This window comes from Punica granatum, chromosome 4 (assembly GCF_007655135.1).
Source record: "Punica granatum isolate Tunisia-2019 chromosome 4, ASM765513v2, whole genome shotgun sequence".
Classification (NCBI taxonomy): Eukaryota; Viridiplantae; Streptophyta; class Magnoliopsida; order Myrtales; family Lythraceae; genus Punica; species Punica granatum.
The window spans coordinates 8015346-8042481 of record NC_045130.1 but is presented as its reverse complement, the minus strand read 5'-3'; the positions used below and the strand labels follow the sequence as shown (position 1 = coordinate 8042481).

General features: G+C 40.6%; 5 protein-coding genes across 9 annotated transcripts; 3 read left to right on the top strand and 2 right to left on the bottom strand.

The window, feature by feature from the left end:
• Window positions 1-109: 109 nt before the first annotated feature.
• Window positions 110-1327, bottom strand: LOC116204759 (homeobox protein slou). The gene has a single exon (XM_031537030.1). It carries the CDS (start codon window positions 1197-1199, stop codon window positions 333-335), a length of 867 nt encoding a protein of 288 aa, XP_031392890.1. The 5' UTR covers window positions 1200-1327; the 3' UTR covers window positions 110-332.
• Window positions 1328-4239: 2912 nt separating this feature from the next.
• Window positions 4240-8542, top strand: LOC116205404 (bifunctional riboflavin kinase/FMN phosphatase-like). Of its 2 annotated transcripts, none has more exons than XM_031538006.1 (11): window positions 4240-4455; window positions 4850-4975; window positions 5205-5391; window positions 5890-6020; window positions 6101-6170; window positions 6253-6318; window positions 7048-7136; window positions 7307-7402; window positions 7743-7894; window positions 8004-8087; window positions 8199-8542. In XM_031538006.1, the coding sequence occupies exons 2-11, from the start codon at window positions 4900-4902 to the stop codon at window positions 8346-8348; spliced, it is 1101 nt and encodes a 366-aa protein (XP_031393866.1). In that variant the 5' UTR covers window positions 4240-4455; window positions 4850-4899; the 3' UTR covers window positions 8349-8542. The 2 variants fall into 2 exon arrangements, with proteins under 2 accessions (XP_031393866.1, XP_031393865.1); XM_031538005.1 differs by having other exon boundaries at window positions 7048-7202.
• Window positions 8543-9775: 1233 nt separating this feature from the next.
• On the bottom strand, window positions 9776-11199 carry LOC116205405 (F-box protein SKIP27-like). Of its 2 annotated transcripts, none has more exons than XM_031538008.1 (3): window positions 10680-11199; window positions 10485-10569; window positions 9776-10394 (listed from the first exon to the last, which is right to left on the bottom strand). In XM_031538008.1, exons 1-3 carry the CDS (start codon window positions 10917-10919, stop codon window positions 10288-10290), a joined length of 432 nt encoding a protein of 143 aa, XP_031393868.1. In that variant the 5' UTR covers window positions 10920-11199; the 3' UTR covers window positions 9776-10287. The 2 variants fall into 2 exon arrangements, with proteins under 2 accessions (XP_031393868.1, XP_031393867.1); XM_031538007.1 differs by having other exon boundaries at window positions 10495-10569; window positions 10680-11180.
• A 3459-nt stretch (window positions 11200-14658) lies between these two features.
• On the top strand, window positions 14659-22996 carry LOC116203296 (uncharacterized protein At4g10930). 2 transcript variants are annotated; one of them, XM_031534970.1, is made up of 15 exons: window positions 14659-14888; window positions 14996-15100; window positions 15729-15814; window positions 15929-16019; window positions 16127-16176; window positions 16539-16608; window positions 16905-17014; window positions 17427-17492; window positions 17776-18329; window positions 18447-18533; window positions 18649-18724; window positions 19067-20174; window positions 20291-20365; window positions 20690-21730; window positions 22049-22996. In XM_031534970.1, the coding sequence occupies exons 2-15, from the start codon at window positions 15035-15037 to the stop codon at window positions 22268-22270; spliced, it is 3702 nt and encodes a 1233-aa protein (XP_031390830.1). In that variant the 5' UTR covers window positions 14659-14888; window positions 14996-15034; the 3' UTR covers window positions 22271-22996. The 2 variants fall into 2 exon arrangements, with proteins under 2 accessions (XP_031390830.1, XP_031390831.1); XM_031534971.1 differs by having other exon boundaries at window positions 14659-14893.
• Window positions 22997-23633: 637 nt separating this feature from the next.
• Window positions 23634-26828, top strand: LOC116203297 (SUN domain-containing protein 5-like). 2 transcript variants are annotated; one of them, XM_031534973.1, is made up of 4 exons: window positions 23634-24102; window positions 24666-25981; window positions 26140-26174; window positions 26308-26828. In XM_031534973.1, the coding sequence occupies exons 1-4, from the start codon at window positions 23898-23900 to the stop codon at window positions 26534-26536; spliced, it is 1785 nt and encodes a 594-aa protein (XP_031390833.1). In that variant the 5' UTR covers window positions 23634-23897; the 3' UTR covers window positions 26537-26828. The 2 variants fall into 2 exon arrangements, with proteins under 2 accessions (XP_031390833.1, XP_031390832.1); XM_031534972.1 differs by having other exon boundaries at window positions 23637-24102; window positions 26089-26174.
• The last annotated feature ends 308 nt before the right edge of the window (window positions 26829-27136 follow it).

Here is a 27136-nt window from a genome sequence, read left to right as displayed (position 1 = left end):
ATTAATCATGCATCTTGCACTTTCTCGAGACAAGCAACTTGGTTTGGTACCCCGCATTTCTTTTTTTTTTTTTTTAAAAGAAAAAACAAATATCAGAATGAGCTAAACATAGACAAATTCAGTGCACAAAATTCAATTCCCAGGACAATTTTTACACTTCCTCTTACAAATTTGGGCACACAATTGAACACCCAATGCAGTCAATCCTAAGTAATAAATAAAGCCTACAAAATGGCTTAAAAAAAAGACAAAAAAAAGGCTATTATTACACATTAATTAATTTCTAGATTAATTGATTTTGAAGGAAAATAATTTTTAAGGAGAGGAGAGTTTTAGCAGTGGAAGCCTAACACGGATCCGTCGGTGACGGCGATGGTAACTCTGCAATCGGCGGAGGTCCGAGCATGGTGGGTGAAGAAATGCAGAACCCTAACCCTCCCTTTCATCACCAGCCTCGACTCGATCTCCAGCGTCGGCCCCACCCTGTACCCTGCCCCTCCCCCTCCCGGCACTGATCCGCCGTACCCGATCCCCCCGCCGGTGACCACTGGACCCGTTACCGGCTGGACCTCGGCGGCGGAGGATGCGGCGGTGGGGGAGAGACGGGCGGCGAGGGGGAAGGACTGGACGGCGAAGGTGGCGGCCATGTACTGGGTGCGGCTTGCGGCGATCTTGCCGGCGGGGATGAACATGAAGCCGACCTGGTTCCCGGAGTAGAGGAGCTGGAGGGAGCTGTCGTAGTGGGTAAAGACGGCGCGGTTGGGGTTGCGGACGGAGGCGTACTGGGAGAAGGTAAAGGAGACGGAGGAGTTGGAGACGGAGAAGGAGGGAAGCTGGACGGAGGCCACGGAGATTTCCGGGTCCTTGGGGCGGAACACGGTGAAGAAGACGATGAGGACCACGATGACCACGAAGACGAGGAACACCGTGGCCACGATACAGGAGGCGAAGTTCGTCCGGCTGGATGGCCGGGGCCTGTGGCGGTGAGGAGGCTGGTACTGGTGGTTGGGAGGCTGGTACTGGTGGTCGGGAGGCTGGTATTGGTGGTCGGCAGGCTGCTGGTGGCCGTGGTGGTTGGGAGGCTGCTGGCGGCCGTGGTGGTTGGGAGGCTGCTGGTGGTGGGGCTGGGATGGCTGCTGATGGTGGGGCTGGGATGGCTGCTGGTGGCCGTGGCGGTGGGGAGGGGGCTTGTGGGGCATTTTGGTAAATTCGAGGAAGTGAGTGAGTGAGCTGCTGAGCAGAGGGGGCTAAGGGAGCGTTTGGCAAATGGGGAAGGGGAGAAAATATATGGGAAAAGTCGAGGGACTGACAGAGAGAGAGAGAGAGAGAGTGGAGTGGTCAGTGACTCGGACGGACAGACAGTGAGTGGGAAGAGTGAAAGCTGGACTTCGGCTTTGCTTTGCTCTTTGCTTGTCGCCCAATTACTGTGCCTTTTCTTTTTCTTTTTCTTTTTTCCCCCCTAAAATAATCCTTTAATTAATTTAATAACTATAAAGGAAATGTTGTCTGATCTTCCTTGTTGGTAGTTAGTGCTCAGACGGGGGAAAATCTATTCTACGTTGGAACTCTCGATTTTTGCTGATCTGCTACAAATTGCCTGTGGAAGTTAATTCTGGAAAAAAGAAAAACTGAATTCACAGGATTTTTCTTCAAAAGAAAAAAAAAAAAAGAATCTCCTATTGATTTGGATTTAAGTCATGTCGGCCCACCCTGAGGAAAAATTCCCTTAATTGCTAAGAGTTGTTTAGATCTTCTCAAATGTTGAAACTTTTCGTATGATTTCACTCTCAAGCTAAATATACGGATGTCTACAGTGATTTTATTCAATACCTACCTATAAAAAAAAAAAAATTTCGCCGATAGTTCGCTATCTCATTACAAGCGGGAGATGAGTGTACACCAAACTGTCTAGTCTTCGGTTTCAGCCATCCGGGGTCTTTTATTTGAGAATTAATGGCAAATGAAGTATCACACATGTTAACTCATGTGCTCATTGACTTGTTCGGAAATCTCTAGCATTATATTGGATATTCACATAATATTTCATTTTCCATCGTATGGTGGCCATGCTCTCTTATCTATTTGGGGATGTTACTAAGATCGTCCTATCTTGTTTCTATGTAAGCTATTTTAAGTTTTTTTCCCATTTTTCAGAGGTGAAAAAGGAACGGGGGGTAAATAAAAAGAAAAAAAAAAGAAAAAAGAAAAGAAAAGAGATGCTTACTTTTGTCATGGGAAGGCGGGAAAGTGAGGCGGGAGGTGGGGAGTCACCGTCGCCATCGCCAGAGCCAGGTGGACTGCTCTGTTTATGTCTGTCCTCGCCCAGTCCTCTACTGCGCCAATTATTGTTGTTTGTTGGTCTTGCAAGAGATTCACGGACTTGCAATGCCACGAGGAAAGGGAAAGGACAACAGGGAGGAGAGGGCGGGAGCATGATATATATATATATATATATATATATATATACGTATATGTACCAAATACAAGGTCAGATTTCAACCAAAAAATTACACTTGTTATTAAGGTAAGTTATTAATTCGCTTATCCAAAAAAAAAAAAGAAGGAAAAAAGAGGTAAGTTATTAATTCATTCTAATTGGTCTCTAATCTCTATGTACATCTTATCTACAAAAAATATCTGGTCAGTAATGAGCAACAGCATTTATCTATAATACCCTTACAGTTGCACTAATTAAACTTAAATTCTGACTGCACGTGGGTTAAAATATGAGAAATATGATATCGTGACGTGTCGCTTGTGAGTGTAAGCTGGAATAAGTGTTTCAACTTCAAATTAAGTGTTGATGTTGATTTTTTTTAAAAATAATTTAAAAAATAAGTGCTTATCTAATTAAGTAGATTTTGTTTGATAAGATGAGTGTGGAAAGTTTCATATCATTTGACAATCTATTTACATAAGGCCATATAATTTTTTTTAAGAAAAAAATTAAGTCCGAATTTCTTTTAACCCTTTTTTAGGATTTTAGAATTAAAAATTTTAAAAAGGAGCAGATCTAATCGATTTGCGATCTGAGAAGGGGTTGGGGACAGTGGTCTCAACGCCAATGACCACTGCCAAGGTGAGGTCCTTGGCGACCAAAGGGAGCATATCTGACTGATTTGCGACTTGAGAAGGGAGGGGAATGGTGGTGGCCCCCACCTTCTCAGGCGATGTCATCGATGACTACAGGCAACCTCGCATGGGTAGTGATCGCCGATGTCGAGGTCAGCACTGCTTAGAATATCTTCGTTATCTCTCTTCAATCGAAGAGAGGGAGTGGTTGGATTCCCAAGCTGGCAAGGTCTTCAATTGGAGAGATAATGGATATATTCCAAGCAGTGGTGACCTCGATGTCGGGATCGAAGCCTCCACCGTCCTCTCCCCGTGGTCGCATTCCCATTTCTCTATGTCCTCTTCCTTCTCTAGTTCCAAATGGGACTGTTTGCAAACTTAGAAAAGTTTAGTGGCACCACAACTATAAATAAAGAAAGGCTTTCCAATTGAACGAATTAGTTAAAAACTGCTAAATGATTAAATAAGTCCATTTCCATTTAATGATTACATTTTTTTTAACTCATCTATTAAATTAAGAAAAGTGCAGTAGCACAAATCGTTGATTTGAAACTAAGAGTTTTTAGGTCCGCGTTTCGCTCATAGGACTTCCATGATCGGCCTTTACTAGCATCTCCAATTTTGTGAGTATTTCAAGCAATACCATACGTTCGACTTGCATTATTATCGCTTATCCAAGAAAGAAAAAAGACTTGCATTATTATATGTTAAAATTTATTGACGCTTAAAAGATCACCCCCTTTAAGCCCTCTCAACTAGATTTCACTAATTTATGTTTGAAATCTTACACGATAAAATATTTCCTCATCGATAGAATTTGAAATCTTACACGATCAAATATTTCCTCATCTACAATCCTCATATGACAATGCCTTACCAAATTATGCACCCACGATAACACTAGGTATTGAATCGACATGTTTGATCGTGTGTTGGGCGGATCTCGGGTTTAAATTCTTTGTCGGGTATTTGCTGAATTGTTGGTTTGAAGACGACCGGCCAATCTGGCTGTGAAAGGCAAAGCAGCAGGCACCCGTGGTTTCATCAGCAACTCAAACTGCAACGAGGGGCTTTCTGTGAACACTTTCAAACTACAGGGAGGAGATTGAAATTAACTCGGGAAAAGTTTCCGGTGGACGACCAGACATAAAAAAAAAAAAAAAAAAAAAAAGACGGGGAGAGACGGCACGCAATATCGAATCAATTGAAGTTGCTGCCCGGCAGTGTTGGATCTTGACTCAAACAATCGATGTCTTGCCCAGCGTAAGAAAAACTGAAGTGAGAGAACCCAATTCCTGTTCAGTTGGTTTTGATCATCAAAGTCTCAAACTTTCCAGCTCCTCGGTCGGGTTGGTGACTCCATCGTCCGCTGACAGTACTCGGGTTAGAAAACTTTCCCATAATTTTTGAATGGGTCATTTTATGCCAAGCTGAAATTTTTGCTCCATGGAGACATTCTTGTTTTGCTGGGATTTTTGTCGTGAGTTCTTGCGGGAATTTGCGGTAATCTTGTTTGTTCTTCGCAAGGAAACTGTTGGATATTAAGCCTCAGGGAATCCTTCTATGAACAAATTTCATTTTTTCTTTTAATTTTAGCTGTAGCTGTGATACATGTTTGCAGGCTGAACTGCCTTTTAGCCTGAAATAGTTCTAAGAATGTCTTCTGCATTGTTATCCATCTGAAATGTTTTCGGCTGCTGATTGAAATATGGGAGAGGTATTGATTCGTTTATTCTGTTAATACCTGTTGGAGTGATTGAACTGTTCTTCCGTATAGATACATACAAGAGACGCGGACACAGCATCAATTGTTGTAAGATTATAGTCATGTCGATTCCTCAGCCCATAAAGAAGTCAGTTCTAGGTGTTATACTTGACTTAGATGGGACCCTTTTAAACACAGGTCAGTGTGCTGTAGTCTATTGTTATCTCCGTTCTGTCTTCACTGGCCATTTTCAAGGCATTGCTATAATGAAGACCATTAGTAGGATACATTAATGCATGAAATGTTCTTTCTTTCACAATGATTTATCATTATTATTGTACCGTAGTTCTAAAAGGCGCTGTCTCTGTGTTAAATCTGCTTGTTCTTGTTGAACAATTGGACTGATATACTTTTCACACTTTTACAGATGGCATAGTAAGTGAGGTTTTAAAAGTATTCCTGGTGAAGTTTGGAAAACAATGGGATGGTAGAGAGGCTGATAAGATATTAGGCAAAACACCTTTTGAAGCCGCAGCTGCTATAGTAGAAGATTATGGGCTTCCTTGTGCGACAGAGGAATTCGTCTCTGAAATCACTCCTACGTTCTCTGATCAGTAATAAAACTGCTGCCTTTATGTTCCTTCTTGTATTCAACTTGAGTTTTATTTTAAAATGGTATGGTGAAACATTTGAGTATATGAGGTGATCTTGCAACTTTGGTACATTTTGATAATTCCTTCTTCCTCGCATAAATCAATTACACTCAAGGTAAGCTACATATCTATGATCATGTGAGGGATTCTTTTATATGATAACACTACCTGACAACAAAAATCTGGGTGTGATATGTATGTCCTGCCCCTGGAAGACTAGTTGATGGGGATGTCTTAAGAATCAGGCACAGTAGAGTAAGTGGGATATTTTCCACCTTTTGGGATTATAAATTATATGCGCTGTGCCTATATTCTTCAGTTTTGATTAGTTTCTGTGTTTGATCCATGAACTCCTGAATTTCCATTTCTTCCAACTACCAATAAACTTATAATAATCTTCATCTTGCAGTAACTGTTTGTGACATCTTATGAATCTTACATCCGCCTGAATTATGACAGGTGGCGCAATATCAAACCTCTACCTGGTGCCAGCCGTTTAATAAACCATTTGAAAGGCCATGGAATTCCAATGGCATTGGCTTCTAATTCTCCAAGGGCCTGCATAGAATCTAAAATATCCTGTCAACAGGGTCAGTTCTTAAGAAAACTGAAGAAATTCACTTGTTGTATCTTTGACGAGAAGATTTTGACGAGAATGCCTCAAATATAGATTGGAAGGAATCCTTCTCTGCTATCATTGGTGGTGATGAAGTGCCAGCTGGAAAGCCTTCTCCTGAAATGTAAGATGGAAATCAGACTTTTCTGTTTACCAATTAAGATAATGCTTATCTTGAAACTCTAATATTGGGTTTCTGTTTTCAGATTTCTTGAAGCAGCAAATCGATTGAAAATGGAACCGTCTAGCTGCCTGGTCATTGAGGATTCTCTGTAAGGGACTGACTTCTTTTTCATTATTATTTTATTTTATATTATTTTATGAGTAATAAGTTGTAACTTCAATTCAGTTTCTCAGTTATTCAACATTCGAAGTAAATTGATGAGTTATGCTTTAAGCGTTCTGCTTTTGTCTTCTCTGAAGAATAGAATGTGCCTAGTTTGCGGCATTAGACTCCAATTGAGTTTGTTGCTCCAAAAGGTTTAGCATGCGAATATTCATTCTGAAAGTTATATGACTTAAGTGGTAATTCACTATAGTACAACTGCAGCCTTGGTTTATATGGTCATATTATTCAGATGCATCTTAAATCAGTCATTCCAAATAAATGGATACACACAATCATAATAGTGGCAATTTATGTTAATCATACTTTTATTTTATTGTCTATACTAAAATTTTGTCATTATTATGCATATGCATATACGCGTCTTCCTTGTAATTATGTTTGGTGCAGAAGAGAAAAATGAAAACACTCTGAAACATATCATCCTAACATTGGCTTTCTTCTTCTTTGTACCAAATGCAGCCTATAAACTTATTCCATCAATTTATCTGTTGCAATGATGATAATTGAACTAGAATCAGTAGGTTATATTCCATCGGAATGTTTTCTATCAGCTTTTACCTTCCTTGCCCTTTATAGTAATTTTCTTCTTTGGTGTTGAACTTTTAAGTTAGTTAAGAGGTCTTTATTTGACAAATTGTCCGTTTGATAATAGGCCTGGTGTTACAGCTGGCAAGGCCGCTGGGATGGAAGTAGTTGCCGTCCCGTATCTTCCCAAGCAATCCCATCTCTATACATCAGCTGGTGAGGTCATCAATTCCTTGCTCGACTTGAGACCAGAAAAGTGGGGTCTACCTCCTTTCAAAGATTGTAAAAACTCAAGAACCCCTTTCTTGGTTCGGCCTATGCTTTCAAGTTTTAACTTCTAACCATCTTAGATGATGATTACAGCAGCGGGTTCTCTTCTATGGCAGGGATTGAGGGAACCTTACCATTAGAACCTTGGCATATTGGGGGGCTCGTCATTAAGGGTTTTGGTCGGGGCTCAAAGGTGCTTGGGATCCCTACAGGTACTTTCATGTCCTCTCTCTAGGGGTTGCAACATACTTCTTGGACTGAGCTCTCCCAAAAACTATGTACTTACTTCAGATTGAGAGTTCTGTAACCTCAAACCGAAACCAGAACTGATGGCAGAAATTGGATTTTCTGATGCATGGAGGAAGGGTTAAACCAACTTCTTTATTAATATTTTTTTTCCAGCAAATCTTGGTAAATTCACGTGTTGATTTTGTATTTCAGTCAAGAATTTCAGGTTTATTGTGTATTTAACTGCAGTTTCTATACATATATCATTTTCTGCTTTTGTCTGCCTGATGATGGAAATGTTTGTCTCCAATGGGCCCATGTCAGCTAATTTGTCGACGGAAGGGTACACGACGCTGCTGTCAGAGTATCCCTCAGGAGTTTATTTCGGGTGGGCTGGATTACCTGTGAGAGGAGTTTATAAGATGGTCATGAGCATTGGCTGGAACCCGTATTTCAATAACAAAGAAAAGACTATTGTAAGCCTTATATTCACTAAACCGTAACCTCCTGTGATTATTTCATCTTTTGCTTTCCCTCTTCATTATTTTTCTTGTTTCCTCTTCTCTAAACTGTTTGGCAATGCAGGAGCCTTGGTTGCTTCATGAATTTGATGAGGACTTCTATGGAGAGGAATTGCGTCTCGTCATAGTTGGCTATATACGACCTGAGGTAATTCTCCACCATGGATATATGAACTCTTAGGTGCACTTCTTGTGATTATTCTTAAGAGTCTTAGTCCAATATGTTGAATTTTGTGGTGAAATCTTGAAATTTTTTCAGTTGAATTTCCCATCTCTTGAGAGTTTAATAGAGAAGATCCATGATGACCGAAGAATCGCTGAGAAAGCTCTCGAGCTTCCCCTCTACTCAAAGCACAGGAACGATCCGTACCTTGAAGTCTCTGATCGGGGTGACCACAAAAATTCATGAACTTATCAGAAAGTCTGTTAGTTGGCATGATTTACGCCCACCTTATTAGGTACGATTAACTGAAACATTGTACTTGCGCACGGGGAACATAACTTAATCTTGCATGGTAATCCCGAAACATTGTACTGTTGTGTTGTTCTTGGCATATTTTTGGCCCTCAGAAAGGAGTGTTTTCGTGCTTTTACCCAGCAAAAGCTTTCGCCAGAGTTCTGCTAAAACACATATAATAGTGAACCGGTTTATTTTGCGATTATCAAATGACACATTATAGAATAGCCTTTAAAATTGTAATTTTTTTACAAAATTCTTCTTCTATCATTAAATAATGACGTAAGATGGTTTCCTTGAGTCTCTAAAATTTTGGTGATACCCGAAACTCCCTCGGAGAAAATTATACAGTCAAATAAGATTTCTTCAGAGAATGTAGATGCATGTTAATACTGGTGTGAGATAACCTTATAATAATTAACCGACTACTAGTGGTCCAAGAACCATAGAGATGTCTTTACAGAAGCTCATGACTCAATGCCCACAAGGGATTGTCGCGAGAGCCCATTAAAGAAAGCTTTCTTGATTTCCTTCGTGAAAAGCCCAACAAGCGAATAAGATTGGAGATCTCTGATGCTTTTGGCGACCTCACCGGGGGGGTGGATCACCGGCGGGAGAGGAACTACCCTAGGAGGATGCCACATCCCCTTGCAGTGACTTATCAGATGCTTGTCTCTTGGAATGTCCCAGAGGGTGAGGATCATCCTGTATGGGCATCCTGAGGAGCGCTGCCCGGTGCAGCCTCCTCACAGAATTTCGACAGCTTGACAGAAGAACCTGCTACTATGGAATGAGACTCAATTTGGGTCAGGGCAAGTTTCTGCTTTTCCTTTGTTGTCAAGTCAGGTCATAGTTCTGTATGAGAGTTTATCGGTACTGTTTGTGTCCTTCATTAAGTTCTAAGTTTAATTTCGGCGGAGTTTCTGCTTTAGCTTTGTTGCCGAGTTGGGTCATAGCTCTGAGCTTGGTTTTGGACAAATGTGAGTATCTTCCTTTACTGTGAGGTCGGATCATAGTTCTGTCAAGAGTTTATCAGGGCTGTTCCTATTTTCTTCAGTTTGATCTGAAACAAGTTTCCGCTCTCCTTTTGTTGTCGGGTCAAACCATAGTTCTGTTTGAGAGTCTTATTAGCGCTTCTCCTGACGAGTTCTTGAGTTTGATTCGGGACAAGTTTCTGCTTTTCCTGTGTTATCGGGTCGGGCCATAGTTCTGTTTTAACAGGTAATCAGTTCTGTTTCTGTTCTTAGGCTTCATCCCAGTTCTGGCGTTAGCTTCTGCAGTGTGGCTGTGAACTGATTAAACTGGTAGTAATTTTATAGAGATGAAATCGTCTTAAGCAAATATCAGAATCGGCAGAACAAGATCGGAAGGAAAAAGAATACGGATAAAAGTTTTATGTTTGTTCTTATTAAACAATGAACTGTACATATCCCTCATCATTATCGGATTAACTACCGCAGAAAATGGAATATTTTCAATCTATAAATCTCCCTAAACTATCCATACATGTACAGACATTGATTGGACCACAGCACCGTGGCATGTTCGTAAAAGACCGAGCGGATCTTCATCTTCAATGAAACCGGTTGAAGAAAATCGGCCTCCGGATTGTAAAAATCACCATCTTCAGGTGTAAGGCAAGGATCCACAGAAGGAGCTGAGGTCTCTCCTACTTCATATCCCACCATCTCCCAGCATTTCATCTACGGAATTTATCTACAGAGAAAAACCAATACGATCAAGGACTCACTGATCGGTTTTGTAGTGACGGGACCTTTTCTTGAGCTGTCAATCATCGATCTAGGGCGAATCGAACAGGACTGTTGAGATCTCCACGAGCTTCTTACTGCAAAGCCGGGGCTTGAAACATCTCAATGGGGCCTTTGGCGTTTCAATATCGTCGACCCCGCTTGGGACCGCGAGGCCAATCGAAGTCCTGAATGCGCGGGTTTTGGTAGGGGTTTTGTAGGCGAAGTGCCATTGCTTCGCTATGACAGCCTGCAAAATTGAAACAAAAAACCAGAGAGATCAGTAACCAATGAACGAATCGAACAATCCATCAAGGGAGCGACGAACGAACGGGCTTACTTAAACTTACAGCTTCCTTGATCGATTTCGACACCCGAACCAGCTGCTTCAAGTCCTCGTGCTCCACTCCACACAGTATCCGAATCTGCAGAACCAATATTCACGGAGGGGAGAGTTAGTTTCCATTAATAAACATCCCAATCAGAATCCAATCAAGCTTCGAAATCAATCGAGAAATGGAACGGACGAACTTACCAAAATGTCCTGGGGAAGAGTCTCAAGAGCAGACTTGTCGGATTCGATTGAGAGCCTCCCGCTGCACTGTCTCTTCAGAGGAGCATGCATGGCGGAATCGTCCGGCGACGTCTCGACATTGCTAAAGATGACGATCCTCTTCCTCCCCATCCCCCGCGTGTACTTCACGCAGCCAAACCCTAGCATCTCCTCCACCTCCCCGTCCACCACACCGCATTTCACGCCCTCCCCCAAGGCCATCTTCCTCCCAGAAATCACGCCCGAAATGGAGGTCAAACCTCGACGCCAAATGATCAGAAATGGGAATTCGAAGTTCCAATCTGTACCGGAACTCACAATCAGGACGATGATCGGAGAAAATCTCTCTCTCTCTCTCTCTCTCTCTCGCTGCTTCGATCGATTCGATTCCCTTCCCTTCTTCTTCGCCTTCCACACGAGTGTTCCTTCTGCTATGCGTAAATCGGGCAAGAGCTTCTATTTATATAAAAACATATTTATGATTTTTTAAATATAAAAAAAAATACGAGAAAAAAAGGTTAAAATCGACTCGGTCCGCGGAAACTACGAGAACCGTCGGAAAATAAATATCTCCCCTGGGAGTGCGTGCCGTGACAGTGAATGAAATTGTTTAAATTTTTAATAATTATTTATTTACTTTTTGTTTTTGGGCGTCCATTTCGAAATTTTTCTTTTTCCAATTTTGGGGATTTTGTGTTTATCGGTTTGGCGGTTAACCGGAAACTAGCCGTTGGTGGGACACGTGGCTTGATTTCATTAGAGGAAGAGGCAACGTAATGGGCTCCCGGGTGGTGACGTGGCGGATGGGCAGTCCGAGTCGGCTGTGGTCGGTCGGTGGGGTAAAATCAGATCTTCTTTGGCTTCCTGGGAGGAATATTTTAATCAAAAAATATGTTTCTTCCAAAAATTTTCGTAGGATATTCCTCCGACTGTCTCTTGGCTTGAAAAAGCCACCCATTCTTCATCTATTTACATGACTGCCCCTCATGAGGGCGGTGCAGATTGGCGGGAAATAGCAATCCTCTATTTCAATTGGTCGTGGTCGACGTGGCGTGACGTATTGTCGGAATTCGGGTGGGAACAAAAAAAGAGAGTAAAGTTTGGTTTGGTGGACCGATGGGAATGGTTCTACGTTGGCGGCTCACTGGAAATCTTATCCTACGTGCGTTCGATCTATAGGGGTTTCTGTCGATTATATGGGCATATGGCATTCGATCGCTTCGAATTAGGATAACATTTGTTGAAGTGCTTCTTCGTTTCCTTGTCGTAGTGTAGCCCATTATTTGGGTTAGTCCCTAATGTATCTTGCATAGTTGCATGTCAGTGCTGACCCAATTGATCTCGTACTCATGCTTGTACTTTGTTTTTGACTGAATCAGAACAGCTCCCATGGAGTAGAGAACAATGGTCTACTGATGCAAGTACTTTCGTGTTTAAGTCGAGTTTCGACTATTTGACCTCCCACTTGAAAGACGAAGTCTGTTATCAACTGGGCTATCATCTTGGTGGTCATGCCTGTATTTTGTTGCTTTGAAGTAATTGGTTTTATTTCTCTGGCAGTCAAAATAAGAGCTTTTCTTTTATGTTTAACTCAGAAATCCATGAAGAGGAGATTTACGACTATCAATTTGAAGGTCAAAAGCTGCAGTTGTTCTTGCCACGTTAGATTTTCTCTGGCACTCATAATATAATACATTGTTCTTTGCTATTATTCCTAAGCTGGTCAGTAGCTAATGTTATGTCGAGGACCACTAAGACAGGTCTTCTTATGGGGAAAATTCTTTTTCTAAATCCAATCAGAAAGCTTCACGAACTGTTCGTGAACTGGAATAATTTCGAACAATGGTCTTGCTAAGACACTTCGATACTGAAAGAACTCAAAATGGAAAGATGGAATGGAAAATCCGGAAATGATTTCTTATAATTTCGTCAGTAGACTGATTGGATTTTCCCATTTTGCAATTGGATTTTCCATATAAAGCGGGCAAGAAACCTTCTGTTAGAAGCCAAACACTGGATAGAAGAATATGTTCGGAATCCAAGTAAACATGCTGACTTGCTCTCACCCTTTACCAAGTCAATGTCTCAGTCAAATCCTCGGTGATATGCAAATCTAAGGAAAACAAACCGGAACAGCACAGCCCCCCAAAACAAACCCAACACAGAGATGGGCCAGGCAAACTCTTCATGCCCAAATAAAATAAATGATCCAGCCACTGAGCCCTAGACAAGCCACTAAGAGCAACTTATTGTATGTCACACATCACATCAAGCCTTCAAAATAACAAGATCAATTCTCCCCTTATTAACTATGTATGTACCATGGCCCTCACACACCATTAAAGTCGGGCTTGACCTCAGATGATATCAATTACGAAAGCAAGCTTTGCTAATTATCTTTTAAATTAAATTAGCCATCTCACCCGCGTGTCGCGCGGGATTATTATTCATGAAAAACTAGTATATTTTATTATATAATACAACTGAACCTTTAAAAATATTAATTAGTTTATGATTGTAAAATTAAGTTTATGATAATTTTTAATTGGACGTAAAGTGATATGAATAAAATTACTTTTATTCAAAATTAAATACTTTATTTACATGAGCAAGTACTTTATTAACGCAAAAAAGAGTCACTTATATGTTTTATTAATAATGTTAATGTAATAAAATGATTTTCATCAAAATTAAGGCAACTAGTTTATATTATAATATAAATTTAAACTGGCAAAACTAAATTGTATACGTCAAAAGTTATAGGGGTTAATCTAGATTTGTTGCAAGAAATTTAGACCAATCTAAGTTTAGTTTAGTTTCGGTTTGCATGAATATCAAAAAATAGTTTTACATAAACAAGTAATATATTTTTTAGGAGTGTGAAAAAATAGTTTTACGTTAAATAAGTACTTTATATAAATTTAAACTCTCCGTTGCATTAGTAATAAGCTATCTTTAGAAGTAATAAGCATAAGATATTCATGCTCTCTGCTCAATATGTTGTCGATGCTATTGGAGTTCAGTTAGCACAACCTAGTTAAAGAACCTTTAATTAATTCACATCTATTTATATATTATTAAACAAATCGGACTACTTTTATGATAGTCTTTTGTTCGTGCAATGAGTTGCCACGTTAATATTATTGTGCAAGAATAAGCTGCCACGTAAGCATTGATCATCTCTCATTAGATACATTCTTGTTTTCTTTTAATCGTATTTGACTATTGTCTTTCTTGTAGGTGAAGCAATGCAATAGAGAGTTAAGGACTTGACACATAACACAATCTTATTAATCTTGAGGTGACATATGACACGGTCTCATTTAACATTCTTTTTCGTTTTCCTATTATATATTATATATAGATATAGACACTATAGACATTTTAATAATCGTAATTTTTCACTATCATATAGAGTTGTGCTCACAAACCTTATAATATTTATGTGCCTTTTGATCTATGTGCGGTGCTCACAAACCTTATATTAACTCTAGGTGCTGAAAAACTTCGCGTAGAGATGGGCTCTAGTACTAAAATGAGGCTACTTTTTTGCATGAATCAGTTATTCATCTCTCAATATGTATGAACATTTATAAAATAAGTAACGAGTTTTTTGTTATTGCTAATAGATTTCATAAAACCAGTTAATCGAGAATTTGCATGAGCCAGTTGCTGATCCCCTAATCGAACCGTTAATGTTATCTATTTTTGATGAGTGACCCGTTCATGTTATCGCTAGCACCAGGACGTGGCCTTTCGCCGAATTAAATTACCTAAAATAAAAAAAAGAAGTAAAATGATACAACTTTTGGGGCGCATTCTCATATATTCTAAAGTATAGGGGTGTCAGTGCAATTTTCTGGAGAAAGGAGGACTTCCGACTTTCCGGGTTCGGTGGGGGCAGTCTCGTCTCTGTAAAGACGCCCATAATCGGGCGCGCGTGATTCCCAGTTCCCTTTCCTTTTCCTTGGTCCCCGAAACGCGCTGCTGCCTTGCCGTTTCGGCCCCTGCGCTGCGCCTTCTTCCTCAACAGAGATTCCAAGAATCAATGCCTAACTCCCTCAGCTCCAGACGATACGATGAACTGATCTCTCGGCTTCAGTCGGATTCGATTTCTTCCTGCATCTCCGGTGCTGTTCTTCGGAGTCGGAAGTTGTCGCTGCGGCGAAGCTGATACCTTCAATCGTTTCCGTTAGGTTTCGACTTCCGCTTCTGCGGTATCTGTTCCTCCAAGTTCCAGCAGCGATGTGTTTGTTCGCGAGCAACTCATTTTGGTGGAATTTCATCTTTCTATCCAGGTTTATGGTTTTTGGGAGGCTGATTCTCTGTTCTGCAATATGGAGCTGGATTTGGTGACCACTAGCGTATCAGAAAATGAAGCTTTTGAAGTCGATAATTGTAATGTGAGTTATTCGGATTTCAGCCTGTGCAATGTGTTAATCTTTTGGAGCTCTTTCGTATTAATCCGAGTGCTGTTCCGTTGTTTGTCTGGAGTTGAATGCTTGGAAGTTCTTTATTTTGCTTGATTGCTTGAGTTGGATTTGGATGAGGTCTTATTTGTATGTTCAGGATTGCTGGTTGAGCATTTGTTGAACTGTTTACGACTCGAACAGTGACTTGAAGTAGCTGAATGTTTAATTTTCATCATCTCGAATTGAATTATATGACAGTTAAAATTTGATTCCCCAACATCACTTAGTCCATTATAATGAATTTGGGTGTCATATGTGAGCTCAGTCATTAAACAAACGGTGTATTAGGTGCCTGGAATATGCATACTGATGGAGGGTATGATGTAATTAGAGAAGAATGTAACATCATTCTTTGATATGCATGGGCTGTCCTTTTGAAACAAGAAGTATTAGAGCTGCAATCTTGTCAAATAATTGCACCATGGTGCTTGCGTATCAGTAATTTTATGCAAGGATCAACCCCTCTTGAAGCATCTCTGCACGTTCAATTTAGGTGTTCAAGCATTAGATCGGTTCCCGGTTTTCACTTTCTAGTGTTCTCTTGTTCTTATGTTTGCAGGAAGCTGCTGATTTGGAGGCTGAAACCTGTGGACTATGCATGGAAGTTGTAATTGACCGGGGATTGTTGGATTGTTGTCAGCACTGGTACGAACATTAAAGTTCAAATGGATTTTTTTAGTCTCTTAAACCCATTTGCTTGGACCATATATAGACTGGCACACTAGTTAGTGTGATCTTATGAGGTAGTCTTGATTGCAGGTTCTGCTTTGCATGTATTGACAACTGGGCTACCATCACCAACCTCTGCCCACTTTGCCAAAATGAATTTCAATTGATCACATGTGTTCCAGTGAGTCACATCATCTCGTTGAAGTGTAAAGTTTGTGACTTATATCTTTGTAGTCATATTTGGCATCACATAGTGGATTAACATGTGGGTTCATGACATTCATGAAGGTGTATGATACTGTTGGAAGCAGCAGGTCTGAGGAGGAATCATTTACAAGGTAATATTACCTGCAGGCTGTGATCTCTATTTTCATAAGAATCTGCTATTTGATTATCAAATTTTCATACTTTACTTTTTTTATGCATTTCGGGAGAGATTATAATTCTTTGATCCTGTTCTTTTTGATGATTATCTTGGCGCATTGGTCATGATACTGATTATATTACTGTCTCAGGATATCACAAATATAATCCAGGGTAGTTTACTCAAAATTCATGTATCTGTGGCATTTTATGCTTAATGTATATCAAAGCTTGAGATGTTCTTACTGATACCGATGGGCAATTTATGTTTGCACTCCTGATTTTGCAACTATATTGCTGATTCTTCTGATTTCTTTTTTTGGTTCAATCTGTGCAGGGAAGATGATTGGTGCGTTGAAGGAAAGAATAATACTCTTTCATTTCAATCATACTATATTGATGAAAATGTAATTATCCTTTATATGCATCCACTAGTCCGTCCTGCAAGTCTAAATTTCCAGTCTGGCCCTGCTGTTTAGTTCTAGCAGCTTTATCCTTTTTCCTGTGATGCATTAGTCAACATGATTGTTGTGGAACTGATGGATCCATTTGCCATGAAATTTTAGGACAGTGATATTGTGATGATGTCATTGCATGTACATTTTGCATTTTCCTAGAGTACCTTCTTAGCTTTAAATTTCATCAATGATTTGTGAGGCAACATTTTTATAAATCCTTTCTCATTTGTGTCATCATTTTGTAGGCAGTTGTCTGCTTGGATGGAAATGGCTGTAAAATTCGCACTGGGTCAGCAACTGCTGAGGGAGATTCATGTCTCGATACATCAATTGCTTGCGATTCATGTGATATCTGGTAACATTCAGTTCTCTTAAAGAATTGATATGATGAGAAAGATCTATTTTTTAACAATTTTCCGGCCGATAATGATGGCTTTACAATTGAGATTTCATGATAGTAATTTTGTCTTAGAAATGGTATTAGTAAAATTTCTGCCCCTATGAAGAATATTAAAGATACTTAAAAGTAAAATAAATAACTAAAAAAGAGGAAATCACAAATGGAGAAAGGTAGAGAGCCAGAGGAGGACTAGCCGGGAGCCATCCCTCCCCTTCTCCATTTTTTAAAATAAATGTTTTATTTTACTTTTAAGTAGTATTAATATTATAAAAATAATTTTTTATTAAAGCAATCCTGACATAATTTGTAAGAAATGTTTATTTCATAGTATCGCATGTAACGATTTCCTAGTGCGAAATGCATGCAGGTATCATGCCTTTTGTGTTGGATTCAATCCTGAAGATACATCTGAGAGTACATGGTTATGCCCCCGGTATACGGCTGCTTCTCTTCATGAATTAAAGCTCCTGAATTTTGCTTAAACTTCTGAATAATGATGCTAAGTGTGTACTTGTGGTCTCATGAGTCTCATGACAACCCATTACCTTTAATCCTAAAGGAAGAAAGAAAATTGAAGGAAAAAGTGGACCTCAGTAGATTGTGAATGAGCTGAACAAAAATTTCATCTGAAATATTCTCTTCCCTAAGTAAAAAGAAAGAAATTCTATTTGTACCTCTTTCTGAAAATTTTTCGTTTTTTGGTTCTCTTTCTTCAGATGCACTGGCCAAACACTGAGAGAGTCAAAAGCAAATTTCCCAGAGTCTGGGAACTCATCTTGTCAAGAAAATGCTGCTAATTTGGTTGAGAATTCCTCTGGTAGGAAGTTGTCTGTGTCTGTTGCTGATGCTGGGGAGACAGCTATTGTTGTCTCAATGGTCACAGGAGATCATTCAGTCGAAGGTTCTAATGCAATTTCATCCCCAGCCATAGATGTCAGGGAGCACAAAACTGAAGCAATTCAAGGAATTTCTGAGTTTGGAGGTGACGAAATGGGTAAGCCTGTGGTGGAGAGTGGAAAAATAATGCCAAAATTGGAATATGAGGACCTTGGCCTGTCCTTATCAGATGCACCTTTCAGTTTCCCTTCTTCTATTGCATCCAGCAAGTTGAAGGAAAATTCTGATTTTCATGTGCAAAGTGAACCTTCTATGGATAGCTCTCACGATTCCTTGGGAAAGATTGACACTTCAGTCATTGGAAACAAATTATCTGAGAGTGGTTGTGGTGTAGAACTACATCTTGGGTTCTCCACGGCCTCGTCTTCTGGCAGTAATTCCCAAATGATCTTTTCCACTTATTTTCCAATCTGAAATTCTGTCGTTATAGCATATTATTGTACTTTTTTTAATTCTATGCCCTTTAATTTGCTCTCAACTGCTGTTCTAGTTGGTGGCATGAAGATTAGTGGAACTGATAATAGAGTAGGTGAAGAAGTGTCGAGTCACACTCTTTCAAATGATACTATAGTAAAAGGTACAAATTTATCTGAGTAGTCATCTCCCTGATAAGCAATTGTAGTTGTGCAAAGGCAACCAATGGAAGAATATACAGTCATCTAATTTTCACTTTGTTGGTGAATTATTTTTAGATGATCGATCCACAGTTGATTCTCAGAACACTGTCATCAAAACAAATGGTACCAAGAAAAGGCGTGCAGATCCCAGGTATATGTCATTCTATATTTTTATTATTGTGAATCCATTTACTGTTATCAGCAATTGGCATGGTGTAATTCTGCTTCTCCTTTGCTATTACATATTTTTTCATGTTTAGCACTTATCTAACTTCTTCATGACCATTTCGAGCAGTTGTGACATTTAATTTGAATCTTGTTCATAAGCAGCAACTGTTAGAAAGGATACAGTTTCTTTACTTTGTGCCACAAGTTTTAGAACATTCTACATCTTTATTATTTTTTAGTTATGTGCATAAATGTTGTCTGTTCTTCTGATTACGTTAAGAATAATCTGACCCCCCCTCCATTGGCTTTCTCTTGATTTGTTTAGTGAAGGTAATGAAGAGTCCAAAGCAAAAAGAAAAGCAAAGACTAAGGCTCGATATGCAAAGAGAAGTAGGCCTGAGGGGAAGGTCGATCCCGAGAATTGCTCTACCCTGGTTCCTGGAAATGATATGCAGCAAAGTAGGGAAACTTCCCCTGATATAATGAGTATAGTTCAAGGGTCAGAAGCTAACCTTCTGAAAGCCTCGAGCTTGAGAGTTAAAAAGATAATGAGGAGATCTATAGAGGACAAGGAATCATCCACAGTTGTTCAAAAGCTAAGAAAAGAAATAAGAGAAACTGTTCGAAATAGAGCTGCAGAAGAATTAGGGGAGAACCTTTTTGATCCTAAGCTTCTTGCTGCCTTTAGGGCTGTTGTGACTGGACCTAAGGCCGAGCCGGCTATAAAATTACCACCTTTACCTTTGAAGGCAAGGAGGTCTCTGTTGCAGAAGGGAAAGGTCCGTGAAAGTTTAACTAAGAAAATTTATGGAACATCCAATGGGAGAAGGAAACGTGCATGGGACCGTGATTGTGAGGTTGAATTTTGGAAGTATCGATGTACAAGGACAACGGGGCCTGAGAAGATTGAGACTCTAAAGTCAGTTCTCAGCCTTCTAAGGAATGGTCCAGAGAAGTCGGGGACAATGAAGGAGTCTGAACAGAAAACAGAAAATTCCATTCTATCAAGGTTATATTTAGCGGACACATCTGTTCTCCCTAGGAAGGATGACATAAAGCCTCTATCAAATCATGAAAATGCCACCGACTCTGACGAGAGAAACGCTCAGAATATTTCGGGGACTACTGCAAAGCAATCTCTTGCTGTGAAATCCGCAGAAACCAGTGAAGGTGGGTTAAATTCTCCCTCCAATGTTAATAGAAATAGTTCTTCTCTCATTAAAGTGCCAGCAATCAAGCGAGCAGAAGGGCCAGTAGTTTCTTCTCTTGGTACTAGCTCTAAGAAAGAAAACACTGAAAGGGGTGGTGATGCAAAGATAGATAAAAGGAAATGGGCCCTTCAACTTCTTGCTAGAAAAACTGCTTCTGCTGAAAAAGGTGCTTCAGCCGGAGGTGGAGACGCTGCCATATTGAAAGGAAATTATCCTTTACTGGTGGGTTACAATCTGCTCTTCTTTGTTTTAACATCATTTTATCGTCCCAGTGAAGATTCTAACATAACAAAAATTTGGTTTTCCTTTTTCTTTTGTCTTTTTCCCCCCTTTATTAGGCTCAACTGCCAATAGACATGAGATCAACACCTGCACCTTCTCGCTACAACAAAATTCCTTTATCTGTAAGGCAGGTAAGCTATTAATCCAGCTTATTTCTCTCTTATGTCCTTTTGTTTCTTAATTTACTCTCTGATCTTCTTTTAGGAAACTATCTTGGATATGAAAACATGAGACAGGAATTTTTTTTTTTTCCCCCTTTCCCTTTCCCTTCCCGATATTGACTCTTAACATATATCTGAAATACATGACGCAAAATTCCTATAAAGAACAATTGCTTTCCATTGGTGACTTTTGAGAGGGGAAAAAATGAAAGAAGAAAAACGAGAAGAAAAGACTATTGAGGTCTGCTACTTCTATAGACGTTGATCTGAATGTTTATGTGCCTCTCTTTGCAGACACAGCTATATCGTCTCACAGAGCACTTCCTGAAGAAAGCAAATCTGACATCTTTATGCAGAAATGTGGAGACAGAGTTAGCTGTTGCAGATGCAGTTAATATCGAAAAGTTGGTTGCAGATCGGTCAAACAGCAAACTTGTATATGTAAATCTATGTGCCCAGGAGCTATTGCATAGATCAGACAATACCCAGTCCAATGATACACCAGAGGAATCTAATCATTCATCTCCTCATCAAGCAGCGCCAACTGAGAAAATAGAGGAAGAGGGCATTGATAAACTCTCGGAACCTGAGGTTGAAGCTGCACTAAGAGCTACTGGCCTTCTGTCAGATTCTCCTCTAGGTAGTCCTAACTGCAAAACTGTCTCTGAGGATGGAAATGAACTCTATAAAGATTCGAGGGAAGATGAGCCGGAGAATATTTTGGAGTTGGACTCTAATCCTGAGCTGGATATATACGGTGACTTTGAGTACGATTTGGGTGATGAAGATTATGTGGGAGCTAGTGCAATCAAGGTCTCCATGCCACAACCTGAGGAAGGTGAAGCGAAAATGAAAGTGGTCTTCTCCACTTTTCACTCAGAGAGGTTGACTGATACTGTAGAATCCACAGGTTCTGAGCTGGTGCAAAATGAATCTTCCTCGCCATTGGAAATTGATACAAGCAAGGGAACCTTATCAGTGGAGGATGGGAGTAAAAAGCTAGTTGAATCAGATAAACTTTTATCTCGTGAAGGAGATGAAGAACCTTCTGCTGCAGAATGTGAAGAATTATATGGCCCGGAAAAAGAGCCTTTAATTAATAAATTTTCAGAAGGCCTATCTGAGAATGAAATTTCAGGATACAATAAGAGTTCTGAATTAGACAAAGCAGCAAAACAGTCAGGTGGCCAATCTATTCATGAGGAGTCTGCTGGTGGGAAAGAATTTGACGGAGATTCTCAGTCTCAAACCAATAAAAATGACGGGGAGGATGAGGAGAAAGCCAACATTGATGTTGGCAAGCAGTCCAGTGGTGTCAATTCCATAACAAAGAAGGTTGAGCAAAAACCTATTTGGGTCAACATTCTTCTTTAATTCTCGGATAGGAAAATTGACTGTAATTAGTACGGGTAAAATTCACAAGAAGACAGCATGCACTCTGTAGGTTTTGGAAAACTGTGAAAAATATGTGCGCTTAAGAGCTATTATGGACTAGAAAATATTGTTGCTAAGCATGCTAAACAAGTTACCTTTCTTCTGTTTATTGCTTAAGAAGATGACAGGAAAGTTTACCTAGTTTTCCGGAACCAAATGGACGGTGCTTTGCCTATTGTTAGATTCTCTAACTGCTCTTTTATTTTCACTTATGTTCAGGTGGAAGCCTACATCAAGGAGCACATCAGGCCACTGTGCAAGAGCGGTGTGGTCTCGCCTGAACAGTACAGGTGGGCTGTCTCGAAAACAACTGACAAAGTAATGAGATACCACTCGAAAGCGAAGAGTGCAAATTTCCTTATCAAGGAAGGTGAGAAGGTGAAGAGACTTGCAGAACAATATGTCGAGGCAGCTCACAAAAGGCCCAAAAGTGATTCATAATATAAGCTGCATTCTTCCTCCTTATTTTGATGGTAGTTTTTGTTCAAGGGTGTGTATGAGAGTGGTGGGGAAGTGGAGGGAGAAGGGATTTCGGGAACTTGCACAGAATTTTTACAAAATCCCTCCTCCTCCTCCCTCCATCTCCCTCGCTCCCAAACACAGAGCAAGACTGCGGAGGTGCCTATCCCCAGCTTTCAGGTTCATGATGGTCCTGATTTTTATGTGGCAATCTGCTGCTACTATCAGTCTAAAGGAAGGTTCCTGGAGTCGGGGTATGTGCAGTTGTTATATCTGATCATTAGAGCTTCCCAGATTGATGCCTCTTGATGAGGTAAAGAATTCAGATAGAAAAGGGACAGACAGCTTCTGAATCAGGTTTGGGTGGCCGAATTGCTATAATCTTCTCAGGCTTAATCTGTTGTTTGGGCCTCACCAGACGTGCTCAATCTTGGTTCATCTAGGTACTTGTCACTAGTTCGGTCAGGTAGAAAGGAAAGCGATTGCAATTCCGCGCTATTATAACTGTCAGCTATTCGATTGATTCCATTGCATCGGATAGGACATCAGTGCATGGGAAAGCATACTCTACTTTCGCTGCTATCTGCAGCAAAGTCGGGTTGAGCATGTTAAATACTGGAAAAGATGTAAAATATAAGTGGAGTACATTTTTGATTTTTGCTTACATGCTTATCACCAGTTAAATAAACATGACTTGAAGACCTCCAAGGTTCGCTCTGCTTGTCTTTCACGCTTAATCCAACAGATTGTGAATAGTCGTTTTCAGGCGGCTTGAGTGACGGTCTGTTGAATGATGTACGACACTTTGTTACTGGAGTTATTTTTCCATGGAGACAGCCTCGTAACTGCAGAGTGGTTTCTCAGCATGTTTTAGTCCAGTGGAGGGGCCTTCAAGTAATTAAAGGATGGCATCGACTATGTCTTGGTTGACGCCGTTTGACCGTTCACACGATCTTCATGACTAAAATGTATCTATGGATTGTCCACAGGCGTCTGATAGCTCCACCTATTATTATTAAGGACCCCCGTCTCCCATTTCTTAATTACCATGCGTGGGATGATTACATTACGAAAAAACATACGATTGTATGGTTATCGGACATAACATGGACATGCGGATTTACTGTTTATACTACGTGACTAGTCCGTAGCCACCTGATGGTGTCACATTACTAGTTATACCCATAAGACATAGCAGTTGGCACGGCTAGTGGATCGAGAAGCCGCGAAGGGGGCCCGTAGTATTGAGGCTCGGGTTAAGCATTATTTTTTACGTAGATATATATATATATATATATGTATATATATTAATCTATGCACATACATATTAAACCACGAGCTAAATGCTCCCTACTGCAAGTGGTAGCAAGTAGCCTCTGTTGAGCTTGACAAGTAATACTTGCCAAACAGAGCAGAGCAATCTCCGATTCCTTAGGAGACGAATCTCTCTCTCTCTCTCTCTCTCTCTCTCTCCCCTCTCTCCTCTCTCTGTCTTTCTCGCCATGTTTGGTTGATCAGAGAAAGAACAACAAACAAACGAACAGACAATCAAACTCCTCCACGAGAGGAAGAAAGAGTCGCCATTTATGAATGATGTGCGAGTTCAACAATGACGAAGGAGAAGAAACCACCCCGACACAGCTCCCGTCTGCTCCCTCGACACAGAGACCGCAGTGGGAGAAGCAGCAAACGGGACGCCGGGAAGAGCCTTAGCCTGCTGCTCTCCTCGTCCCATTTGAGCTTCTCGGTCTGGTGCGGCCTCGCCTTCCTCATTCACTCCTCCGGCCCGGTCCTCGGCCTCTCCGATGAAGAAGGTATGAATTAAGGCTCTATCACGCAATTTCTTTAACAAAGTTTCCATCTTTAGGTTGTTGGGTCTGGGTGTAGTTATCATGTGCATTCGATCTTTGATTACATGCGTTTTTTTTTTTTGGGTGAATATTTTTGTCCACATTCTCGGCCATGGTTTCCCAGCTTTCATTTCTGGGTGACTCCATTACTTGCTCTCGATGAAATCCCTTCTTTTTTCACCCTTTGATGATCATTTGCGTACATATTCTTGGCAGTTTTTCCTGAGTTGATGTTTTTGTTCAATTTAACTTGGCTTGATTAGTCCTTACCGAAAAAAACTTGGCTTGATTAGTTAATCTGGGGATCGGGACATCTCCAATGCGGCTTCCAGTAACTAATCTTGTTGTACGTTCATGGGTTTTCGAGTGCTTATTTAGATGCTTCTCTTACCAAAAGATTGAAAGAGCCATCATGCTATCGATTTCCCGTTCATTTTTCCAACTGCAATCTTATGCTTGGCTTTCAAGTTCTATATTTTGGCTTCGTTCCTTTATTTTTACTGATGATTTTGGTCTCTCTTGAGCAGGCAGTGATACTGACCAGATTAATAGAACTTTTCCCGGTGTTTGCAACGATACAAAGCAAGAATTTACACACGATGCTGGAACTAAAGGGTGTAACGTTACCTATGGGATTCTAACAGATGTCAATGCATCTAATGGTACCAATAGTTCGACTTCTCATCAAGAGCCTGAAAATTCTAGGCTCTGTCGTCCCTCTACATATGGTCTAGACGATATTCTTCGCAGTCTCGTGGGATATCCTCCATTGATCTGCCAATCACATCTAAAACCACCTAAGAAACAAGAACAGCATCAACAACCAGGGAAGCTTCTAAACCCAGGATTTTATCATCATCATCATCATCATCACACGTACCTAAATTTTGAAGAGTTCCGGAGCACAAGGAGCCGAGAAAAGGGACTGGGTATACCCACTTGGTTCGTAAACATAACTCATCGACTTGAGCCCGATGGTACTGAGTACAACTATGCCTCGGCACTCAAAGGTGCAAAGGTGGTGGCCCACAACAAAGAATCAAAAGGAGCTAGCAACATCCTGGGGAAAGACCACGACAAGTATCTTAGGAACCCCTGTTCTGTTGGAGTAAAGTTTGTCGTGATTGAGCTCACAGAAGAAACTCTTGTCGATGCTGTCAGGATTGCGAATTTTGAGCACTATTCCTCAAACTTCAAGGATTTTGAGCTGTCCGGAAGTTTGAGTTATCCCACCGAGACATGGACCCCTCTAGGGAAATTTGTCGCTGATAATGTGAAGCACATTCAGAGTTTTAAGCTGCCTGAACCCAAATGGTTGAGGTACTTGAAGCTGAGTCTGCTGAGTCATTACGGGTCGGAGTTCTACTGCACTCTGAGCGTGTTAGAGGTTTATGGGATAGATGCTATCGAGAGGATGCTTGAAGATCTCATTGTGGTGTCTCCTCCAGAGCCTAATTCGACGTTGCTACCCTCTCAGAGTCCCGAAGCAGGCTCTGCTGAGAAAGTTAGTGAAAGTAAGACATATGCGAATGATACTTCTTCGGAAAAGGTGGAAAGTGTAGATAACAAGAAAACGGTTAATGGAAAGATTCCTGACCCTGTGATGGGAGTGAGGCAGCAATCAAACGCTAGAATTCCTGCGGACACCGTACTTAAGATCTTGATGCAAAAGGTAAGGTCGCTAGAGTTGAACTTGTCAGTTCTGGAGGAATATATTAAGGAGCTGAACGAACGGGAAGGTGAGGTATTACCCGAGCTTGACAGAGAGATTTCTAGGATGTCGGTACTCTTGGAGAAGGAAGAGACGGAGATCAGAGATATCATGAAGTGGAAGGAAATCACGGTACTTCTAGCGACTTGAGATTACTCTCTTTTGTGGGAGGGAAAGGAAGTTCTTAAATTTCCCAACGAGTTAGATTAAACTAATCATTGATGATATTCTCGTCTCAGGAGAAAGGGATCGCTGATTTTGTGTCATGGAAGTCCTTTGTTTTGTCTCAGGTGGAGGCATTGGATCGGGAAAACAGCATGTTGAGGTCAGAGATTCAATCCGCGGGCATCAGCCATTGGTTTCTTAGTTTCTCCTCGATGTCTTCTCTGTTCTTATTTCACTCCCTTCATTAGGCAGGTGTAATTAGTTTTACTTTTACCCATGTGCTATAACTACAGGTCGGAGATTGAAAAGGTGGCAAGATACCAAACGAGTTTGGAAAGTAAAGAACTTGCAGTTCTTGCGGTGAGTCTCTTCTTCTTCTGCTGTGCGCTCTTCAAGCTGGTCTCATCATGTGCTTCGGTATTCTCGGGAGCTTCTCCATCTGTACTGCAGAGCTATGGAGGATGGATTCTGATATTACTTAGCAGCAGCATCACTCTGTGCATTACCTTGCTCTACAGTTAGCTAGTCCACCTCTCTCTGTGCATAGTTAGGAATAATGGAAATATTATTCCCCCCCCCCCATTCGCTTATCATTCCACAGGCCTATAACAACTATGCCTTTTAGATGAAATCTTCTCTTTTGGGTCAGATCTAACTCAAGTTGTTTGGCCGATACATTTCATTCTAGAAAGGAGCCACTGTAAGTTATCCTACGATCATTCGATTTCGATGTAGATAGATTTCAACCAAGACAGATCAACATGTTTCCCACTGTACATAGAACGTGCAAATGAAAATGATGGAGAGTATTGATCAAAACTAAAAGGTAGTTCTATTCTGTGGTTTCCTATTGGGCCATAAGTAGATGGAATTACATACAGTCAAAACTGAGAGTGAGTTCTATATGCGGTTTTCCTATCGTGTTCGGTTTTTCAGTTTTGTTCGATGTTAACCCGAATGAGGACAGCCCTATTGGACAGAGTCAAGCGAAGCAGCTCGGTTTAGTACAAACGGTACGGATATCTGATATAACCATCTGATTATTCAAAATGAGATCTAAAAGCCCAAGTGGGAGTGAGCAACATAACCGACGACTGCGTTCACCTCCTAGAAGACGTGCTG

What these genes read in the sequence shown, in the direction of transcription:
- LOC116204759 (XM_031537030.1), bottom strand. Translation starts at nt 1,199, where the DNA reads ATGCCCCACAAGCCCCCTCCCCACCGCCACGGCCACCAGCAGCCATCC.
- LOC116205404 (XM_031538005.1), top strand. Translation starts at nt 4,900, where the DNA reads ATGTCGATTCCTCAGCCCATAAAGAAGTCAGTTCTAGGTGTTATACTT. An exon ending in GGTGCTTGGGATCCCTACAG is followed by an intron (nt 7,403 to 7,742) that starts GTACTTTCATGT and finishes GGCCCATGTCAG; the next exon opens with CTAATTTGTCGACGGAAGGG. An exon ending in TTGGCTATATACGACCTGAG is followed by an intron (nt 8,088 to 8,198) that starts GTAATTCTCCAC and finishes AAATTTTTTCAG; the next exon opens with TTGAATTTCCCATCTCTTGA.
- LOC116205405 (XM_031538007.1), bottom strand. Translation starts at nt 10,919, where the DNA reads ATGGCCTTGGGGGAGGGCGTGAAATGCGGTGTGGTGGACGGGGAGGTG. An exon ending in CTCTTCCCCAGGACATTTTG is followed by an intron (nt 10,570 to 10,679) that starts GTAAGTTCGTCC and finishes TTGGTTCTGCAG; the next exon opens with ATTCGGATACTGTGTGGAGT. An exon ending in CGAAATCGATCAAGGAAGCT is followed by an intron (nt 10,395 to 10,494) that starts GTAAGTTTAAGT and finishes TCAATTTTGCAG; the next exon opens with GCTGTCATAGCGAAGCAATG.
- LOC116203296 (XM_031534970.1), top strand. Translation starts at nt 15,035, where the DNA reads ATGGAGCTGGATTTGGTGACCACTAGCGTATCAGAAAATGAAGCTTTT. An exon ending in AAAAGGCGTGCAGATCCCAG is followed by an intron (nt 18,725 to 19,066) that starts GTATATGTCATT and finishes TGATTTGTTTAG; the next exon opens with TGAAGGTAATGAAGAGTCCA. An exon ending in AAGGAAATTATCCTTTACTG is followed by an intron (nt 20,175 to 20,290) that starts GTGGGTTACAAT and finishes CCCCTTTATTAG; the next exon opens with GCTCAACTGCCAATAGACAT.
- LOC116203297 (XM_031534972.1), top strand. Translation starts at nt 23,898, where the DNA reads ATGACGAAGGAGAAGAAACCACCCCGACACAGCTCCCGTCTGCTCCCT. An exon ending in TGAAGTGGAAGGAAATCACG is followed by an intron (nt 25,982 to 26,088) that starts GTACTTCTAGCG and finishes TTCTCGTCTCAG; the next exon opens with GAGAAAGGGATCGCTGATTT. An exon ending in CGGGAAAACAGCATGTTGAG is followed by an intron (nt 26,175 to 26,307) that starts GTCAGAGATTCA and finishes CTATAACTACAG; the next exon opens with GTCGGAGATTGAAAAGGTGG.